Genomic DNA, 18,847 nt, shown 5'->3' with positions numbered 1-18,847 from the left:
GAGGAGGGCTAGTATCAAGGTCACAATATATCCTACGATAGTAGAGATGCAAAGTGCTGTGTCTGCAACAGACCAAGACCGAACAATTGGCTCACCAGTGGGTGGAAAGCGAGCTATAGCTGCTAAGGCTATATCCGCAAGAGTCAAATCAATAAGTTGCGTTCCTTCCTTCTTGATCCTTTCTTCCAATTCTGGATCAAGGATGAAGGTCTTTAGTCATTTTCCAAAAACATCTAAAGACACATCTTTTTCGCCAGCACTTGACCATCTAATACTTGCACTTACCTTTTTCTATTCTATTTTATTCTGTGCTATGCTATTCTATTCTTAAAACATAGCTAAGTGTACTGGGCTACATTAACTGGGACTTGTAAGCTGTTGTTGTTCTCTCTTTGGTCTGATTGCTTCTATTGTTCTCATTTGTAAGTTGTTTTGGATAAAAGCATTTGCTAAATGATTAAATGTGTATTTTGAACCTTGAACCACAGTTACATTTTTGAAAAACAAAATGCATAGCTGACAGCAGTGAGACACACCGTAGTAGGTGAGCTCTGGTGCAGAGCTACAGATTCACAATCACTGTAGGGGTTTTCTGGCTACAGAATCCCAAAGTAGTGTTTTGTCACTTACCTTATATGCCGTATTTTTCGGACTATAAGTCGCATCTGAGTATAAGTCGCATCAGTCCAAAAATACGTCATGATGAGGAAAAAAACATATATAAGTCGCACTGGACTGTAAGTCACATTAATTTAGAACCAAGAGAAAACATTACCGTCTACAGCCGCGAGAGGGCGCTCTATGTTTTCAGTGTAGGCTACAGGAGCAATGAGCAGCATAGAGAGCCCTCTCGCGGCTGTAGACTGTAATATTTTCTCTTGGTTCATGTCTCTTAGTTAATTTCTCTTGGTTCATGTCAAATTAATTTTGATAAATAAGTCGCACCTGAATATAAGTCGCAGGGCCAGCCAAACTATGAAAAAAAGTGCGACTTATAGTCTGGAAAATACGGTACACAGATAAGAAACAAAGAAATCTTAAAGTCAATTGTAAACATAATTTTTTTGGGGTTCTTGTAACCCAGGATCGCACCTGACTTGAGATAAACATTCTCACAGATCCTTGGGGGGGGGACCCCGTCCTCAGAAGAAAAAAATTCTACAAACGTTTTCAATTTTTCTCATTACATAGTTGACTGCACCTTTTTTTGCAGTAAAAAGTTATTTCCATATGTTCCATTTATGTGCAAAGCTATTCAAGCCTTTTGTTTGAGCCTATTCAAGTTTTTTTTTTCTTTTGTAAAATAGATGTAAATTTTTTTTGAAGAGATTATATAAAGATTATTAAAATTGGAGTTAAAAGATGAAGTGAAGTTTTTTTTTTAAGTGTTGATAACAACTCATTGCCTGCACTTTAGAAATGAACGTTTAAAAAACATTGTATGTATTTATTCCTTCAATTTCTTTAGGTTGTTTAAAAAATGTATTTCATTCAAGCTGCAAATGAGATATACAGGCATGCATGAGATTTGAGGTACACTACCATTCAAAAGTTTTTGAACCGTAAGATTTGTATTTTTTGTTTTGTTTTTAAGAATTCTCTTCTGATCGCCAAGCCTGCATTTATTTGACTTTTATATATGAATATATTTTAAAATGTAATTTATTCCTGTGATTTCAAAGCTGAATTGTTAGCATCATTACTAAAGCCACATGGTCCTTCAGAAATTAATATAATATATTTTGATTTGCTGCTCAAAAACATTTCTTCTTCTTCTTCTTATTATTATTATCATCATCATTATTATTATGTTGAAAACGGGTAGAATTTTGCAAGTAGAATATTTCAGGTTACTTTGAATATAAAGTTCATAAGAACAAAATTTATCTGAAATTTAAAACTTTTAAAACATTATAAATGCCTTTTTTGTTACTTTTACTAATTTTAAAGCATGCTTGCTAAATAAAAGTATTAATTTCTATAATATTTCAATTAAAAAAAGCTTTGATTCCAAGCTTTTTAATGTATAATGTTACAAAAGCTTCTTATTTCAGATAAATGCTGATCTTTGTATCTTTGTATTCATCAAGAAATCCTGAAAAAAATTTACTCAACTGCTTTAAATATGTATAATAATTATTATAAAATGTTTCTTTAACAGTAAATCAGCATATTAGAATGATTTCTGAAACATCATGTGACACTGAAAACTAGATTAATGATTCTGAAAATTTAGCTTTGATCATAGAAATAAATTGTTAAAATATATTGAATTTGAAATCAGTTCTTTTAAATTGTAAAATATATATATATGTATATATATATATATATATATATATATATATATATATATATATATATATATATATACATATACATACATATATATATATATATATATATATATATATATATATATATATATATATATATATATATATATATATATATATATATATATATATTTGCTGTATTTTGGATCAAATTATTTCAGGCTTGGTGAGCGAAAGATAATTCTTTAAAGCATTAAATAGCTTACTGTTCAAAAACTTTTGTCTGTTTGTGTATGTGTCCCTATTGATTACATCAACTCTTTATGATGGCTGAAAGTACTCATCTAACTTTGTTTTACTCCTGTGATTTGTTCTCAAATAAATGTCGTTTTTGTTAAAGCCTGTGTTATATTTTCTGCATGAGCAATTCAGACAAATACACAGACTGTGTTGACGGGAACTATTTGTATTTATACTACGGTAAGCGTATGGTGATGGTCTACTCCGCGACAAACATGTGAACAAACAATTACCCGAATTATTGCACATCTGGCTTTATTATTGCACAATTGGTGCTTTTGAAGCCTACTGACCTATGCATAAATGCGCCGGTCACAAAAAATTGGGAGGCACACAGATGTCGGCTCAGAGCCTCCTTGCACACTCTCCGATGAGAATTTTTACGTCATGCATACCATAGTGGACTCACGGATGCAGAAAGTGTAACACAGGCTTAAATCAGAGAGCAAAACAAAGAAAATAGGAATTGGTATTAATGATTTAATGGTGATGTGATTCATATGAATTTTGTTTTAATGTCTCACCTTTCAGCAGGAGCCCTGATATTTGGCTGTACCATTGCCCTGTGCTTTCTGATAAGGGACCTCATGTTTTACGTGATTGGTAAGTCAATCACTTGATATGATTATTTTTAAAGCTTAATTATATAGTTGTAAAATGTGATAAAATAATTATTTTGGTCATTCCACAAAATCGGTGTCTTTTGCATCCCTAAGAAATAATCAAACTTAGATTTAATATAACAATGAATACATTTGTAATTTAAAAACATAATACTATGTATTCTTTCATCAATATTACATCAAAAAAGTCAATTTAATATTATTTTAAATAATTATATTATTTAAGGAAATGATATGCCCTTGTATTACCAGGACCATACCATTAAATGACAAAGGGGTCACCCACACACAAATACATGACTTAACCTCCTAAATTAGATGAATTCACATCGCATTTAGAACATTAAAAAAATAATCAGCATTCATATTCGCTTATGCACTATAACACATCATATGAATAAACAACAACATTATTTGTCCCTGCTCATTGTTACACCTTCCATCACCAGCGTGCACTCCAGGAAAAGAAAATAATTAGGAGCTACCTGTCCTCCTTTAGTGCGCATAAAGACAACATAAGATACCTCACTTAGAGCATTCATATTTAGACAAATAAACAAAACTTACAAGAATAGATACACATTTACAAAGGAAGAAAACCAAAAGGAAAATGCATCAAATCCCAATACAACAATTAACAAACATTTAAAACGGATACATTTATCTGTGGCCTTGGTCATCACAGTCTCATTGTTAAGCAGTGTATTTGGTATAAGTATGCATTTTCTTTCTATACATTTTTTTTTAGCATTTTATTGGTGTCCCCTGATATCATGTCATCCTTGTTACCCTCATAAAAAAATAATTCAAAAATATTAAAAAATATTTTTGAGTGATTCTAAATCTTGATTATATTGCTTGGGTTATATTGCTGTGTCAATACAGTTGCTATTTTTAAAATGCTAATTTAAACCATTATTTATTAAATATATTATAATTAAAATCTACTGGTAAAAACTTTCAGTCAGTGGCATATGAACATGAGTTACATTTATTAAGTATTATTGGTATTGTTACTATAAATCTTGCGGTTAAAGACGGATAGGATGATCAGTCTCAGTAAAACAATTTTTTTCCCGCCTAACTCATCAATAAGAGCAGCAAGGAGACTGCAGAACATGACCCTAGTCTTGCAATGTTCAAGAAAGTCAAGATCTTGGTCTGGATTCAGATGTTTACAGAATGACCAAGATCTGATCATCTTCCTTACCTAATTGAACTAGGTCAGTATATTTGAAGTTCTATGAGGGGTCACCAGTGTTGAATAAATAAAACGCCATGTGGAATAGCCGATTGCTGACTGTCTTTCCTGTTATTGTTATCCTGCAGTGTTAATTTAGTCGGATGACTGACGTTATTCATTGTCGGGAGTCACGACTTCTAGGTGCATTTAAAGGGGCCGGGGGCTATGTCTGTCGTGTGTGAGCCGCTGCAAACGGCTTTTAATTTTTGGTAACGCATGAGTACTCTAACGCGTTACTTTTATGAATAGGTAACGCTGTATCATAACTGATTACTTTTAATTGATGGTAACGTTGTAACCTAACTAACTACTTTCCAAAGTAACTATACCCAACACTGGGGGTCACAGACAAACAGATGGAACACATTAACTTATTACAATACCCTTAAAACTTTAGATCTCCTAATGCGTGATTCCCAATGCACACAAACTTCCCAGAATGCTGAGTGACCTGTTTAATTAGATTTTTATTTGTGTAAAATACTTTGCATCTAAAGTGTTTATTTTACACATTTATTTTATTTCTTAAATATTAATTAAAATAAAAAAAAATATCGGACCCCCCCCCAGCTCCGGACCCTTGGAAACATCCTATCCCCCCATTCACCCCCACCCCTTAAGCCATTCCTGAACTTGAGTATCTATGGAGTGGTATTGCATCCTTCATATCTCCAAAGAGTCTTTAGTTTTATTATATTCAAAAAAGAAAGATACAGCTTTATGATTTCTCTTTGAAAACAGCCGAGCTCATGGAGGTGCACCATGGACAGAGCTAGAGAATCGTGAGCACTTGCGTGCTGATTGGCAACAACAACAACAAAAAAATTGATATAGTTTCACTTACTGCCTCTGGTTCCGAATCATGACCAGGATCTTTTATCGCTGAGACCGTTCCATCTTTAAGTATCAAGCGATGTGCAAATCCAGTGCCTAACTGGGTCTTGTTTATAAAGCATTCATCACTGAAATGACGGAAGCAAATAAACACTTGTTAAACTCCATTGCTGCACCAGAAAAACAAACCGCATCTACTGTTCACATAACGCTGGGTTCTTAGGAAGCTGTGCAAGGTTTTCTTTCCCTCACAACCAAAAACACACTCCTTTTAGAGACACATTTTTAAGCAAGTCCTTCTAGTCAATGTATGGGCATTTCTCCCAAAAGAGCCCACACACATAAGGAATTCCTCCCTTCATGATGTCATGAATCCCCATGTTTAAAAAAAAAAAAAAAAAAAAACTTTCAGAAACTTATACTACTTTTTCACCTAAATTACCCGGAACAATAAAAAAAAAATCTTCCCGTCTAGTGACGTGGGTCTACACGCGTTGCTCAATACAAAGTATGCACATTTCGGACTAGCAATTTTCTGTAGTTTGGGCTTTGCGAGTTCGACTCGTGAGTGTGATCTCCCCCAGATTGAATGACACAAGCCTGGTAATTCTGTATGTAAACCACAGATTTGAGTTTTAAACAACTAAATTCTCACCTGAAATCTTTTAAAACTAAATTTCATGAAAATTATCCAAATAAATGGTGGTTGAAATCACAATGCTGTGTGAACTCGACCAATCAGCATGTTTAGCACCCAAGTCCCACCACCGAAAGTTCTGGACCTTTAAAAAAGTACTTCCTCATGAAATGGGACTTTCTGAGGGACATTTTTTTTTAACCTTGACTTTATTTAGATCCTGGTTTCTGCAGTGGAAACACACCGAGTACCAGCCCAAAGTCATTCATGGGTCATTAATGTTAAAGTTCCAGCGGTGGAAACATGGCTTGACCTACAGGAGTGAATTACTCCTATTACTTACTGCACACTCTGTCACATGTTCAAATCTTTTTTTTTTTGGCCATGTTTAGTATAAGAATACAACTGTTTAACACTGTAAAGAATTCATTTAATGAGCCGTGAATGTAAAAAATTTAACTGATTATTTGATAATTGTAGATTATTTGCCATGTATAATTTTATTTATCAATAAAAATTAAACTTAAACTAGAGCTTAATATGTTGCAGCCTCAATTTCAGTCAATTTTATCAGCAATTAACAGTAAAATTGAATGGTATTGTGCAGCTGAATGAGTCATGTCAACACACCACTTATAAAGTCCAATCTGTCATGCCTTTGAAAAGATAGATATAACGCAGCATGCCATTGTAAACATTAGGGTGGGCAATTTGAAAAAAATCATATTGGAATACTTGTTTAAGGTGTTTAAGCTATAATAGTATTTTTTAGGGGTGCTCCGATCACGATCGGCCGATCGTTAATGAGCATCTCATCAGTAAAGCTGGTTTTCTAATCAGCGGTTAATTCCATCAGGTGCTTGATTTCACATAGAGCAGCTGTTACTACACAGAGCCGTTGTTAATAGAGAAGATGCACCAAAAAACGCTGAAAATGAAGTGGATTTGTGCATCTTCTCTATTAACAACGGCTCTGTGTAGTAAAAGCTGCTCTGTGAAATCACGCACCTGATGGTATTAACGGCTCATTAGAAAACCGGCTTTACTGACGAGATGTGGTACTGACTGCCGATCGTGATCGGAGCACCCCTAGTATTTTTCATAATATTTTTTATTAATTTTAAAATACAAAATATGCAACCATCTTCCTATGCTTATAACCAAAGTGTTTAATATCAATGAAAGAAAGGTTTCTGTTAAAATAAACTATAAAAAATTATAAAATTAAGCCATACATTTGAATATTGTAATTAATTACATTATATACATAATTAATAATTACATACATTTTTCATAAATATGTTTTAGGAAACACTCTGCTTTAAGTATAATTGGCCTTTCCTTATGTTAGTTGTGCAGTGCTCAACCATGAATAAAATTTTTTCAGCCATTGAAAATCAATATCTTTAAAATAGTCCACTAACCGTTAGTCAAACAGAAGAGGTTTGATCTACCAAAATTTTATTACTCGCAGAAAATAAATAAAAATCCAAAGTCACATGGATCGTTTACAGCTGTCAATGTGGTAATACACTAGTAGGCTACATCGGGAAGGACAAACGCTCGCCATTCGACAAACGATCATTCTACAACCTCTAATATGGCTTATTATTTGAAATATGTAAGTGGCAGCAACTTTATATGTCCACTCGATCTAATGTTAACCTGGAAAAATGTGTGCTGTTTATGTGTCTGTGGGAAGAGTGAAGAATAGCGCACTCACTGCATGGCAAATGGAGGCGCTGGCGTGCTCACTTGCTCTTAAAATGCTTCCTCATTTTTGCTCATACAGATAAGAGTAATACATCTTTCAAATCTGTAAAGACTCTACGTTTATTTGTTTGCACTCAGAATAACAACAAAACATGCTTTTGTTAAATAATGAAAGCAGTCAGAAGGTTTTTTCTAGCATCTTAGTGTTGTATATTTGAATATTTTATATATATATATATATATATATATATATATATATATATATATATATATATATATATATATATGAATATCATCAAAAAGTTGATTTCAATAATTCCTTTCAAAAAGTGAAACTTGTATATAATATTCATTCATTACACACATACTAATATATTTCAAATGTTTATTTCTTTTAATTTTGAAGATTAAAACGGACAACTATGCAAAATCCCAAATTCAGTATCTCAGAAAATTAGAATATTGTGAAAATATTCAGCTAATTAACTCAAAACACCTGCAAAGGCCTTTAAATGGTCTCTCAGTCTAGTTCTGTAGGCTACACCAGGGGTGCCCAACCCTGCTCCTGGCGATCGACTGTCCTGCAGTTTAGCTCCAATCCTAATCAAACACACCTGAAGCAACTAATTAAGGTCTTCAGGCTCACTTAAAAATTAAAGGCAGGTGTTTTTGATTGGGGTTGGAGCCAAACTTTGCAGGACAGTCGATCGCCAGGAGCAGGGTTGGGCACCCCTGGGCTACACAATCATAGGGAAGACTGTTTACTTGACAGTTGTCCAAAAGACGACCATTGACACCTTGCACAAGGAGGGCAAGACGCAAAAGGTCATTGCAAAAGAGGCTGGCTTTTCACAGGGCTCTGTGTACAAGCACCTTAATAGAGAATGATGTTGTAAAAAAAATTGTACAAGCAATAGGGATAACCACACCCTGGAGAGGATTGTGAAACAAAACCCATTCAAAAATGTGAGGGAGATTCACAAAGAGTGGACTGCAGCTGGAGTCAGTGCTTCAAGAACCACTACGCACAGACGAATGCAAGGCATGGGTTTCAGCTGACGCATTCCTTGTGTCAAGCCACTCTTGAACAACAGACAGCATCAAAAGCGTCTAAAGACAAAAAGGACTGGACTGCTGCTGAGTGGTCCAAAGTTATGTTCTCTGATGAAAGTAAATTTAGCATTTCCTTTGGAAATCAGGGTCCCAGAGTCTGGAGGAAGAGAGGAGATGCACACAATCCACGTTGCTTGAGGTCCAGTGTAACAGTTTCCACAGTCAGTGATGGTTTGGGGTGCCATGTCATCTGCTGGTGTTGGTCTACTGTGTTTTCGGTCCAAGGTCAACGCAGCTGTATACCAGGAAGATTTAGAGCACTTCATGCTTCCTGCTGCTGACCAACTATATGGAGATGCAGATTTCATTTTCAAACAGGATTGGCACCTGCACACAGTGCCAAAGCTACCAGTACTTGGTTTAAGGACCATGGTATCCCTGTTCTTAATTGGCCAGCAAACTTGCCTGACCTTAACCACATAGAATATCTATGGAGTATTGTGAAGAGGAAGATGTGATATGCCAGACCCAAGAATACAGAAGAGCTGAAGGCACTATCACAGCAACCTGGGCTCTCATAACACCTGAGCAGTGCCACAGACTGATCGACTCCATTCTACGCCGCATTGCTGCAGTAATTTAGACAAAGGGAGCCCCAACTAAGTATTGAGTGCTGTACTTGCTCATACTTTTTCGTGTTCATACTTTTCAATTGGCCAAGATTTCAAAAAATCCTTTCTTTGTATTGGTCTTAAGTAATATTCTAATTTTCAGAGATACTGAATTTGGGATTTTCCTTAGTTGTCAGTTATAATCATCAAAATTAAAAAAAAAAAAATATTTGAAATAAATCAGTCTGTGTGTAATGAATGAATAATATATTCAAGTTTCACTTTTTGAATAGAATTAGTGAAATAAACTTTATGATGATTCTAATTTTATGACCAGCACCTGTATAGTGAATAGAGTGAAATGTCCACTTTCAAATAAACCAATTCAAATGGGAAACAAATATCCTCAGATGTTATCCATATGAAACATCCACAAAGGCACATCCACCACTGTGGAGTTGACGGGCCAGTGTCACTGCCTTCATTTCTCAGAATATCTTAGCATAATGCTTATCGGCTCACTTGATATTGTTGACAAAAGCCAAAGGTATCTAATAGTTATTGGATTGTTTATACATTTTATATTCATATACACACCTTTTTGGAGTTTCAAAACCTCTGGTCATAACTATCTAAATGATAGTTTGTTTTATAATTTCATCCAATTTTCAGTTAAATAAACACTTTTGCTATGATTACTTTTGTACTAACATTTCTTTTTATGTTATTTGTTTGATTTCCTTGGGTTGTCTGGGAAAATAACTTTTTAAATTTATGTTGGCACACTTACGTTTGGGGACCAGTTCTCACTATGAGTTAATTCTTAACTATGACTTTTGCCTCAGAAAACTAATTTGTTGCTTATTAATAATTAGTAAGGTAGTTGTTGTTTAGGTTTGGGATAGGATTAAAGTGCCCCTATTATGCAATTTCCAGCATTGCCTTTCATGCAGTGTGTAATGTACCTGTATGTGAATGTAAATGATATGGAAAGTTGTAAAGGTGAAAGTGCTGGATAAATAAAGTTATTTCCCAAAATAAAGAATAGACTCTGTACAGCCTAGACGAGTAGTTAGTAATTCAAATCTCACTTCCATGATGGCTACATGTCAGGTTGTATTCATATACTGTATAAAAACATGGCTGTAGTGTCCGTGATGTCACCCATAGGTTTACGAAGAGAGTTTTTGAAACCAAAAGTGGGCGGAGCAGGCGTCACCATCTTGGCAGTGCGTCATTCTGGGTTAATCAAAAATACTCAGAGGCGGGAGCTGGTTGCTGAAGCCAGGCTCACCTAGCGGGACGGCGGTGACAGCAGTAGCAATCCATCTGTCACTCTAGTGGCCACGCCCTTAATTATGCAGAACTAAAAAAAATTCACCCCCTCACAGTTGTCATGAAGGGCAAAAATAGCTATATAGACAAAACTATTTTTTGCACCAGGCTGTAAACATGTTTTTTTGCTGTAAAGTTTGGCATTTTAACATGGGGAGTTTATGGGACTGACTCCATTTGGCAGCCAGCCTCAAGTGGCCAGTCGATGAATTACAGTTTTAGTCAATTCCTTGTTTGCTTCACAAGAGAGAGCGGGAGGTTGCCGCTCAGTTGTAACACATTTGCCTAATGCGCTCTATGTTCTACGTTGGCAGACTGCAAAAAACCTAACAGCACCCACAAAAACATCATTTTACTGATGACTGCTTCTGTAATCTCGGAGTTCCAACACAGGATGCACAAAACGCTTGCTATTGATTGTTGTTAAAGATAAATCAGTTTGCTGTTTATTTGGACCAGATGCTCCTCTGTATTACAACCTGAAAGTATGATAAATAGATGTTTATATTTTCTATAGAGCCTTCAAAATTCAGAAATACTGAAATAGGCATATGAATCTTTAAACTGTTTCCAACTAATCGTTTGAGAATCACTGAAAAATTGTGATATTAATGCATATTTTTAGAAAAAAAAAACGTGTTTTGTCCTTGCATGCTTTATTCCTATTGTAGGAGACTCCCAAAACACTATTAGGAACCTTAAAAATAATAATAGGCATAATGGGTGCACTTATAGGGACCTCTAAATTATGGTCATGAAGAATAAGGCATTAAGTGCTTTTTAAGTACCAATAAACAACCAATATTCTAGTAATATGCATGCTAAAAAAGCAACTAGTTAATTGTGAGAATTGGTCCCTAAACATGTTATATTTTACGTTGATTAATTGTCAGTATTTTAAGACTCATATACTCTCTTTAGGTGGAATAACTGTTTCCATCATCGCATTCGTCTTTACCATCAAATTTCTGTGTGAGCTTGCTGCTCGTGTGGTCAGCTTCTTACAGAATGATGACCCTGCCCGACATGGGGACCGCAGTATCTATGACTATGTACGGGGTAATTATTTGGACCCACGCTCATGCAAGGTCTCCTGGGACTGGAAAGAGCCACAGGAAGTGGGTCAAACCATGAGTTTCCGAGTGCAGGTGAACAATCAAAAGTTTTTTTTTTTTTCATGTTGTGTAGTCTGTACTGACTATGTAATTGACTAAACATTGGTGCTTCATGCAGCTCAGTTAAAATGACTACAGTTGTATGTATTAATTAGTTGTTTTTAAATCCCCCTCCCAGCTTTTTTACAAAAATGGCCAGCCTTTTCCTGCACACAGACCTGTGGGATTGAAGGTGAACATCACTCACATAGAGCTGGCTTTAGAAGTCCCTGTGACCCAGGAGGTCCTCCAGGAGCCAGAGTCTAATGTAGTCAAAGTGGCCTTCACTGTGCGTAAGGCTGGACGTTATGAAGTAGCTGTAAAACTTGGAGGCCTGAATGTGGCTTACAGCCCTTACTACAAGATATTTCAACCAGGTAACATGCAAGTACAGATTCCTAATTCTTACTTTTCTAATACTCTCTGTGTTTGGCAAAAAAAAGTCTAGCTGTGCTTAAAGGGTACATGTGTGTACCCTTTAAGCACACCTCTGTTCCCAATGAGCTCACATAATGTGACAAACATGAATTAAGTGCATGTGCGGAAGTTGAATAGGCAAATATAGCCAAGTCAAAAGAGCTCTCACAAAAGTTGAAGCTATAGAGAACATGCATTACTACATTAGAAAGTCTGTGGTTGCAAGACAATTTCCAAAGCACTTAAAGTTCCTTGAGACAGCTGACAGCCTTGTTCATAAGTTTAAAATATGTTGAACCAGAAAAGCTTTGAGGGTGTTGAAGAATAGCACAAAATCATCAAGGATAATAAAATGTATGATTCGAGCAAGGGAGTAAAACCCCTTATTTTACTGTCAAAAACTTGATTAAAAATTTAAAAATTAAAGCAAGATAATTTGATGAAAGGAGGCAAAAACATTTCAGTTCAATTTCTAAATATGAAAAACAGAAAAACTGTTTTTTTACATAGTAATTAGTAGCTAGAAATAAATCATTATTATATCATTATTTTGAAACATTCTGCTTTCCCAACAACTTGATATTCAAATGAGTTCAAATATGTATGTATGCTTGCAGTGTCTTAAAAACAGGCTTGCTCTACAGTATAGAAAGTCTTTAAAAAGGGCAACAAAAAGAACCAGCATATCCTTTGCCAGTTTTCCTTTTTATTTTTATTTTTTTTTTGTTATTTACCAGATAATTATTTTATATATGTTGTTACATTTAATCTTACATTAAGCTGTGCATTTAGAAAAAAAAAATTTTGTAGTAAATGAAAAGATGCTGATGACAAATGACATGAATTGCATGTTTTGCAGGTACAGTGGTGCCATCCAAAACAAAGATAGCGTATCACTTCTCAACACTGGTTCTGACTTATGGCCAGCAGCACACGCTGCAGATAGAACCACGGGATGAATATGGCAACCCCACCAGTAACTCTGTCTCACTTGTGGATGAGGTCAATTACAGCATGAATGTCCACCCAGTAAGTACACTTACTACATACCCAGAGTTTTTTTTTTTATTAAAACTTTCAAAGTTTGGATATATGTATTAGCATAAATTCTGTTATCATAAAAAGAGTTTCAGATTCAGCAGAATTTGGTGAATTTCCATTCATATATCTCTCTTTCTTACTGTTCCTACAGTTGGGCACAGTGGATGAGGAGAGCTCAGATGATTGCTACAGCACATCGGTATCATCAAACAAGCCACAGTGCCAAGTTCTGATGAGGCTTACCTTCAGGAAAAAAGGCTGCTTCAGGGCATGTATCTCATACAGGGACCAGCCCCTTAGCAATGGGGAGTTTGACATCATTGTACTCAGCGGTGAGTTAATCTTAGCATTAGCTTGTTGTTGAAACTTTTTAGCAAAATGGGTCCAATGTTAAAAAAAATAATTTGCTTAAATTTTCCATTACATTAAATTTAAATTTTAAATCACAATTTTTCAAAGACCTGCAACATAAATTGGTGAAACTAAATGTAAAACAAGTGACAAAAACAAATGCTAGTGCATACAAAAAAATAACTATTGAACATACATTCTCCTCAGAAAAGTCTTAATATTTATTTCATCACTATATAGTATTGAATGAATATCTATTGCCAGTGCTAAAATTTATTGCTCAGAATGGACATATTCAGATTAGGCTCACAAGTTTTTTTTATGAAACTTTTGCATAAAACGTGAATACCTAATATTAAACCTGACTGATACAAGGTTTTGGCCCAGTCTGTTTCAGTATTGTTCAATGAGGGAAATGAGAAGTCATGGAGTTTTAGTGATCAAAGTGTAGAAACTCTGTTGTTCTCTCCAATGTAACTGTAAGGGTAACAAGGACAGAACACAGCAGTACACAACATGGAATACATAACATCCAGAAGAGTGGAAGCATGTTGATGTAACCTTTTTCTCAATTTCTTTTCACCATTATGCACTCACACAGAAAATGAGAAGAACTGTGTGGAGAAAAATGTATCTACCCCAGGCATAAGCATCTACTTTGAGGCCTACCTCTACAGCATGGGCACTTACAGTAGTTGTCCTTGGCAGTTTCTAGCTTCCTCCCAGCTTGCCCTGCAGAGACGGCCCTCCATGGGTGATGATGAGGAGGAACATGACTCCCCTGTAGAGGGGCAGTCAGAGAAGGTCAAGAAACCAAAAAAGGTTTATTGCTATATCTCACCAAAGGTAAAAATAGATTTTTAAATGGGTTAATGCTACATGTGTGTGGTTAATTTCTTTGTTAATATTGGTTCTTTGTTAATTTAAATACTGACTTAATGTGTTACAGCAATTTTCTGTGAAGGAGTTTTACCTGAAAATTATTCCTTGGCGCCTTTTCACTTTCCGTGTGTGTCCTGGAACTAAGGTTATCTTTTTTTTTCAGACTTCCTTATTTTCTGAATCATTTGATCAAACTTTGCTGACTGCAAAGGCTGTCATTTTATTCAAGAATATATATTTTTTTATTTTTGTTTTAATTCTGGCAGTTCACTTACCATGGACCAGACCCTGTCCATAAATACCTAACACTGGTAGTAGATGATGGGATTCAGCCTCCTGTAGAGCTCAGCTGTAAGGACAGAAATATCATGGCTGCGACTTTTATCCGCTTTCTCCACAAGAATATTGGTTAGTGTGACTGGCAGTGTGCTGTAAATACAATCAAATGTAAATATATTGTTTTGTTTGATTTGTGTTGTGTTTTTATTTTGTGTGTATCTGTGTGTTTGCATCTTCTAGGTGGATCAGAAACTTTTCAGGATAAAGTTAACTTTTTTCAGCGGGAGCTGAGACACATTCACACCAAGAGACCTCGCACTAAAACCTGCCTGAAAATCAGCCGTCACTCACTCCTTGAATCGGTGAGCAAATATGGCAGATCATTCCTTGTGGGCCATACAGAACAGTACAGAAAGATGGAAAAAGTCTCTCGGTAGTCACATAAACCTGCAGTATTTATTTTAAAGTGACACTTTTCCTCACCTTTTTCAGTCTCTGAAGGCCACACGGAACTTTTCTGTGTCGGAGTGGAGTAAGAACTTTGAAGTTGTGTTCCAGGACGAGGAAGGTTTGTTAACCGATCGATGCTATTAGCTTTACTAACTATTCCTGCGCATTTCACAAAACCTGTCAAGAGCATCATGAATTACATAAAATTTAATTACATAAATAAAATAAAAAAAAAAAAAATAAAAAAAAAAAAAATAATAATTTTTTTATCATTAAGATTTGTTTTTATTGTGACATGATTTGTATTTTTTTTTTTTTTTTTTTTTTTGACCATTGATAAACCCATAATCATATTTAAAGGTTGATTTGTTCTATGTGTTTGGGTGTGTTTATTAGCTCTGGACTGGGGTGGGCCACGACGTGAGTGGTTTGAGCTTATCTGTAAGGCTCTGTTTGATACAAATAACCAGCTTTTCACACGCTTTAGTGACAACAACCAAGGTTTGGTAAGTCATAGATGTACAAAACAGCTTTTTAAGCTGCTTGTTATTGCAAACTTGTATTTCTTATTGTATTTTTTTAATATATTGTTGTAATTATAAACACTGGTTTGTAGCGCAAATTGTTTTATTATTGTATTTACTGCATTTTGTAATATTTCTAGTTATTTACTTAAGGCAACTAATTAATTGGAAGTTTTGCACATTCACAGGAAATATGTTATTATAATGTTGCAAAGTAAGGTGGATAAAGAGTTCTGGACAATTGTCTGTGTATATTACACTGGGATATGAGAAAGTATTTTAAAGGGGATAAAATTACAAACATCACCTTTAAATGAACTATTGTGTTATACTTGTTTATTTTTTTAATGTTGATGTTGGTTAAGAGTTGAAATAGAATGAGCTGTTCTATGTTTTTTGGGCAGGTCCACCCAAACGCTGATCGCCCCCCTCACCTGAGGATGAAAATGTATGAGTTTGCAGGTCGAGTGGTGGGGAAATGTCTGTATGAATCAGCTTTAGGTGGGTCCTACAAGCAGCTGGTACGAGCCCGATTCACCCGCTCCTTCTTGGCTCAGATAATTGGATTACGAATGAACTATAAGGTGACAACTGATTCATTTCCTGCTAATAAATATACATTTTAACCTGTGCTGATATAGTTTATGACTCTTTTACAAATGAGTACTCATTTTATGAGTAGTCATATCTCTTCTCTTTGGGTGCAAATTTTGCAATCATACCAGTAAACGTCTGGTATGGTACTGTAAACTTTTCATACCAATTATATTTGACCATGGACCACAAAATCAGGGTGTATTTTTACTGGGGTATATTTTTAGATATAGCCAAAAAAACATTGAATGGGTCAAAATTATTGATTTTTCTTTTATATCAAAAATCATTAGGATATCGAGTGAAGATCATGTTCCATGAAGATTTCTTTTTTAATTTCCCACCATAAATATATCAACACTTAATTTTTGATTAGTAATATGCATTGCTAAGAACTTCATTTGGACAACTTTAAAGGCGATTTTCTCAGTGTTTTGATTTTTTTTGCCCCCTCAGATTCCAGATTTTCAAAGTTGTATCTCGGCCAAATATTGTATTATCTTAACAAACCATACATAAATGGAGAGCCTATTTATTCAATTTTCAGATGATGTATAAATCTCAATTTAGACACTTAAGTGTTTTGGGGTCTAGGGTCACATATGACAATCAAAATTCCTTTTTTGGCTGAAATCTGAGGTTTATCTAAACTTAGTAAGTATATAGTTATATTTCTAATATCAGAGCCCGTCAAATTTTTTTCAGCACAGAGTTTGCGAGTGTGCAAAAACTCTTACTTTCCTTGAATGAAATTGTGCGTTTAATTTTTTTTTTTTTGTTATCTATTTGCTTTGGCAGTACTTTGAAACTGATGATGAGGAATTTTACAAAACCAAGGTGTGCTTTATTCTTAACAACGATGTCAGTGAAATGGACCTGCTGTTTGCTGAAGAAAAATATAGCAAGTCAGGACACCTGGAAAAGGTATTCATCATAATTCAATGAAAAACAAACAAAAAATGAAATCTGTTCATTTTAATCTTGATTCCAATACGATCATACAGTTAAGTGCCTGTGTGTGTGTTAAAGTGATCTTAAAGTGATAGTTCACTTTCAAATTAAATTTTGGTTTGTTTTAGCTTACCTCAAGGACATCCAAGGTTCCTTGTAGGTTCCTTTGTTTCCGCAGTATTTCCCATTTTGATATTTTTAGATCTAACCATTTTTGTCTGTGACTCATATAATGGAGGTCTATGGTCACCACCTCAAAGAGCATGCACAGAGGAGTCCAAATGAAACAATTCCCCATCGTAAGTACACATTGATGACCAAAGACACGAAAACGAGCGGTTTGTGTAAGAAAATGAATAGTATTTATATTGTTTTTACTTCTTGTACACAAACATGTCCAACTCATCTGAGGGCATGCGTGCTTCCTGATGTGACGTGTGCAAGCAACCTGGCTTAGTCTGCGCAAGGGCGGAAAGCACCGGAAATGATCTCTCGAGCATGAACGTCACTCATTGTTTACGGTTTACCACACGATACGCCACCAATCTGCACTGTCTGAAAAATAATGCAGTAATTGTAATTAATTAATTTGTTTATAATGCACCCTATAATCGTTGCGATTATAATACAAATAAATCACATTACTCTATTGACATCGTGCCATTGGGTCTCTCTGGCATTGGACGTCGCCTCCAGTTTATACGTGGCAAACTAAAAACAATGTGCAAAACGATGCATCTCAACAGCGGAGAAAACTCAGGATCTTCAGTCAGGCAGATGTGTGATGCGATACTGTCAATTAGGGATGTAGCTATTGAATATTTTAGTAATCGAGTAAATGGTAAAAAAAAATGGACTGCATTTATATAGCGCTTTCAACAGACCACATGGCCATCCAAAGCACTTTACAATTTGCCTCACATTCACCCATTCACACACTCATTCATACTCCGACTGCGGTGTCAGCCATTCAAGGCGCCATCCAGCTCGTATGGAGCAGCTGGGATTAGGTGTCTTGTTCAAGGACACCTCGACACTTGGTCAGGTGGAGCCGGGGATCGAACCACCAACCTTCCGGCTTGTAGACAACCTACATGAACCACTGAGCCACTGCCTCCAAAAATTCTAATTAAAATTCCATCGATTAATCGAGTAGTCTGATAAAATGTGTTTTTGCTTAATTAAAGTGCAATATTAATTATGCAAGAGAAAATAAGACTCCTAGGTCTCTTAAAATGAACAACTAAATTTCCTCTTTTAGAAAAAAAATATTTTTCTTTTTTAAATGCATAGAATGCAATGCACACATCAAAAATAAACATTTAATTATTACCCATTGTTTCTCTGTCTGTACTTGTACTGTGAACAATGACAATAAAGTTGACAGATGAATTAAGTGCATTTTAGTGCCATTCAGTTGGGGTTGTAAATAAAGCATTTTCTGAGATGCACATTAAACACATAAAACATTCATTTAATTTTTGGTAAACAAAGGGGATTTACCGTATTTTTCGGACTATAAGTCGCACCTGAGTAGAAGTCGCATCAGTCCAAAAATACGTCATGATGAGGAAAAAAACTT

The 18,847-nt window shown here is 35.2% G+C and overlaps 1 protein-coding gene across 1 annotated transcript in view; it reads left to right on the top strand.

Annotated features, from left to right (window-relative positions):
- Positions 1-18,847, top strand: part of arel1 (apoptosis resistant E3 ubiquitin protein ligase 1) — a 48,278-nt gene that overhangs the window by 16,340 nt on the left and 13,091 nt on the right. Inside the window, exons 5-17 of the mRNA XM_026285338.1 lie at positions 3,105-3,176; positions 11,544-11,770; positions 11,916-12,153; positions 13,053-13,222; positions 13,386-13,566; positions 14,187-14,431; positions 14,535-14,612; positions 14,734-14,875; positions 14,987-15,108; positions 15,239-15,314; positions 15,593-15,702; positions 16,125-16,304; positions 17,113-17,238. Of these exons, the coding sequence (XP_026141123.1) occupies positions 3,105-3,176; positions 11,544-11,770; positions 11,916-12,153; positions 13,053-13,222; positions 13,386-13,566; positions 14,187-14,431; positions 14,535-14,612; positions 14,734-14,875; positions 14,987-15,108; positions 15,239-15,314; positions 15,593-15,702; positions 16,125-16,304; positions 17,113-17,238 (1,967 nt within the window). The remainder of the gene's footprint in view (positions 1-3,104; positions 3,177-11,543; positions 11,771-11,915; positions 12,154-13,052; positions 13,223-13,385; positions 13,567-14,186; positions 14,432-14,534; positions 14,613-14,733; positions 14,876-14,986; positions 15,109-15,238; positions 15,315-15,592; positions 15,703-16,124; positions 16,305-17,112; positions 17,239-18,847) is intronic.

Source organism: Carassius auratus, chromosome 17 (assembly GCF_003368295.1).
Source record: "Carassius auratus strain Wakin chromosome 17, ASM336829v1, whole genome shotgun sequence".
Taxonomy (NCBI): domain Eukaryota; kingdom Metazoa; phylum Chordata; class Actinopteri; order Cypriniformes; family Cyprinidae; genus Carassius; species Carassius auratus.
This window is presented reverse-complemented; position numbering and strand designations above follow the sequence as displayed.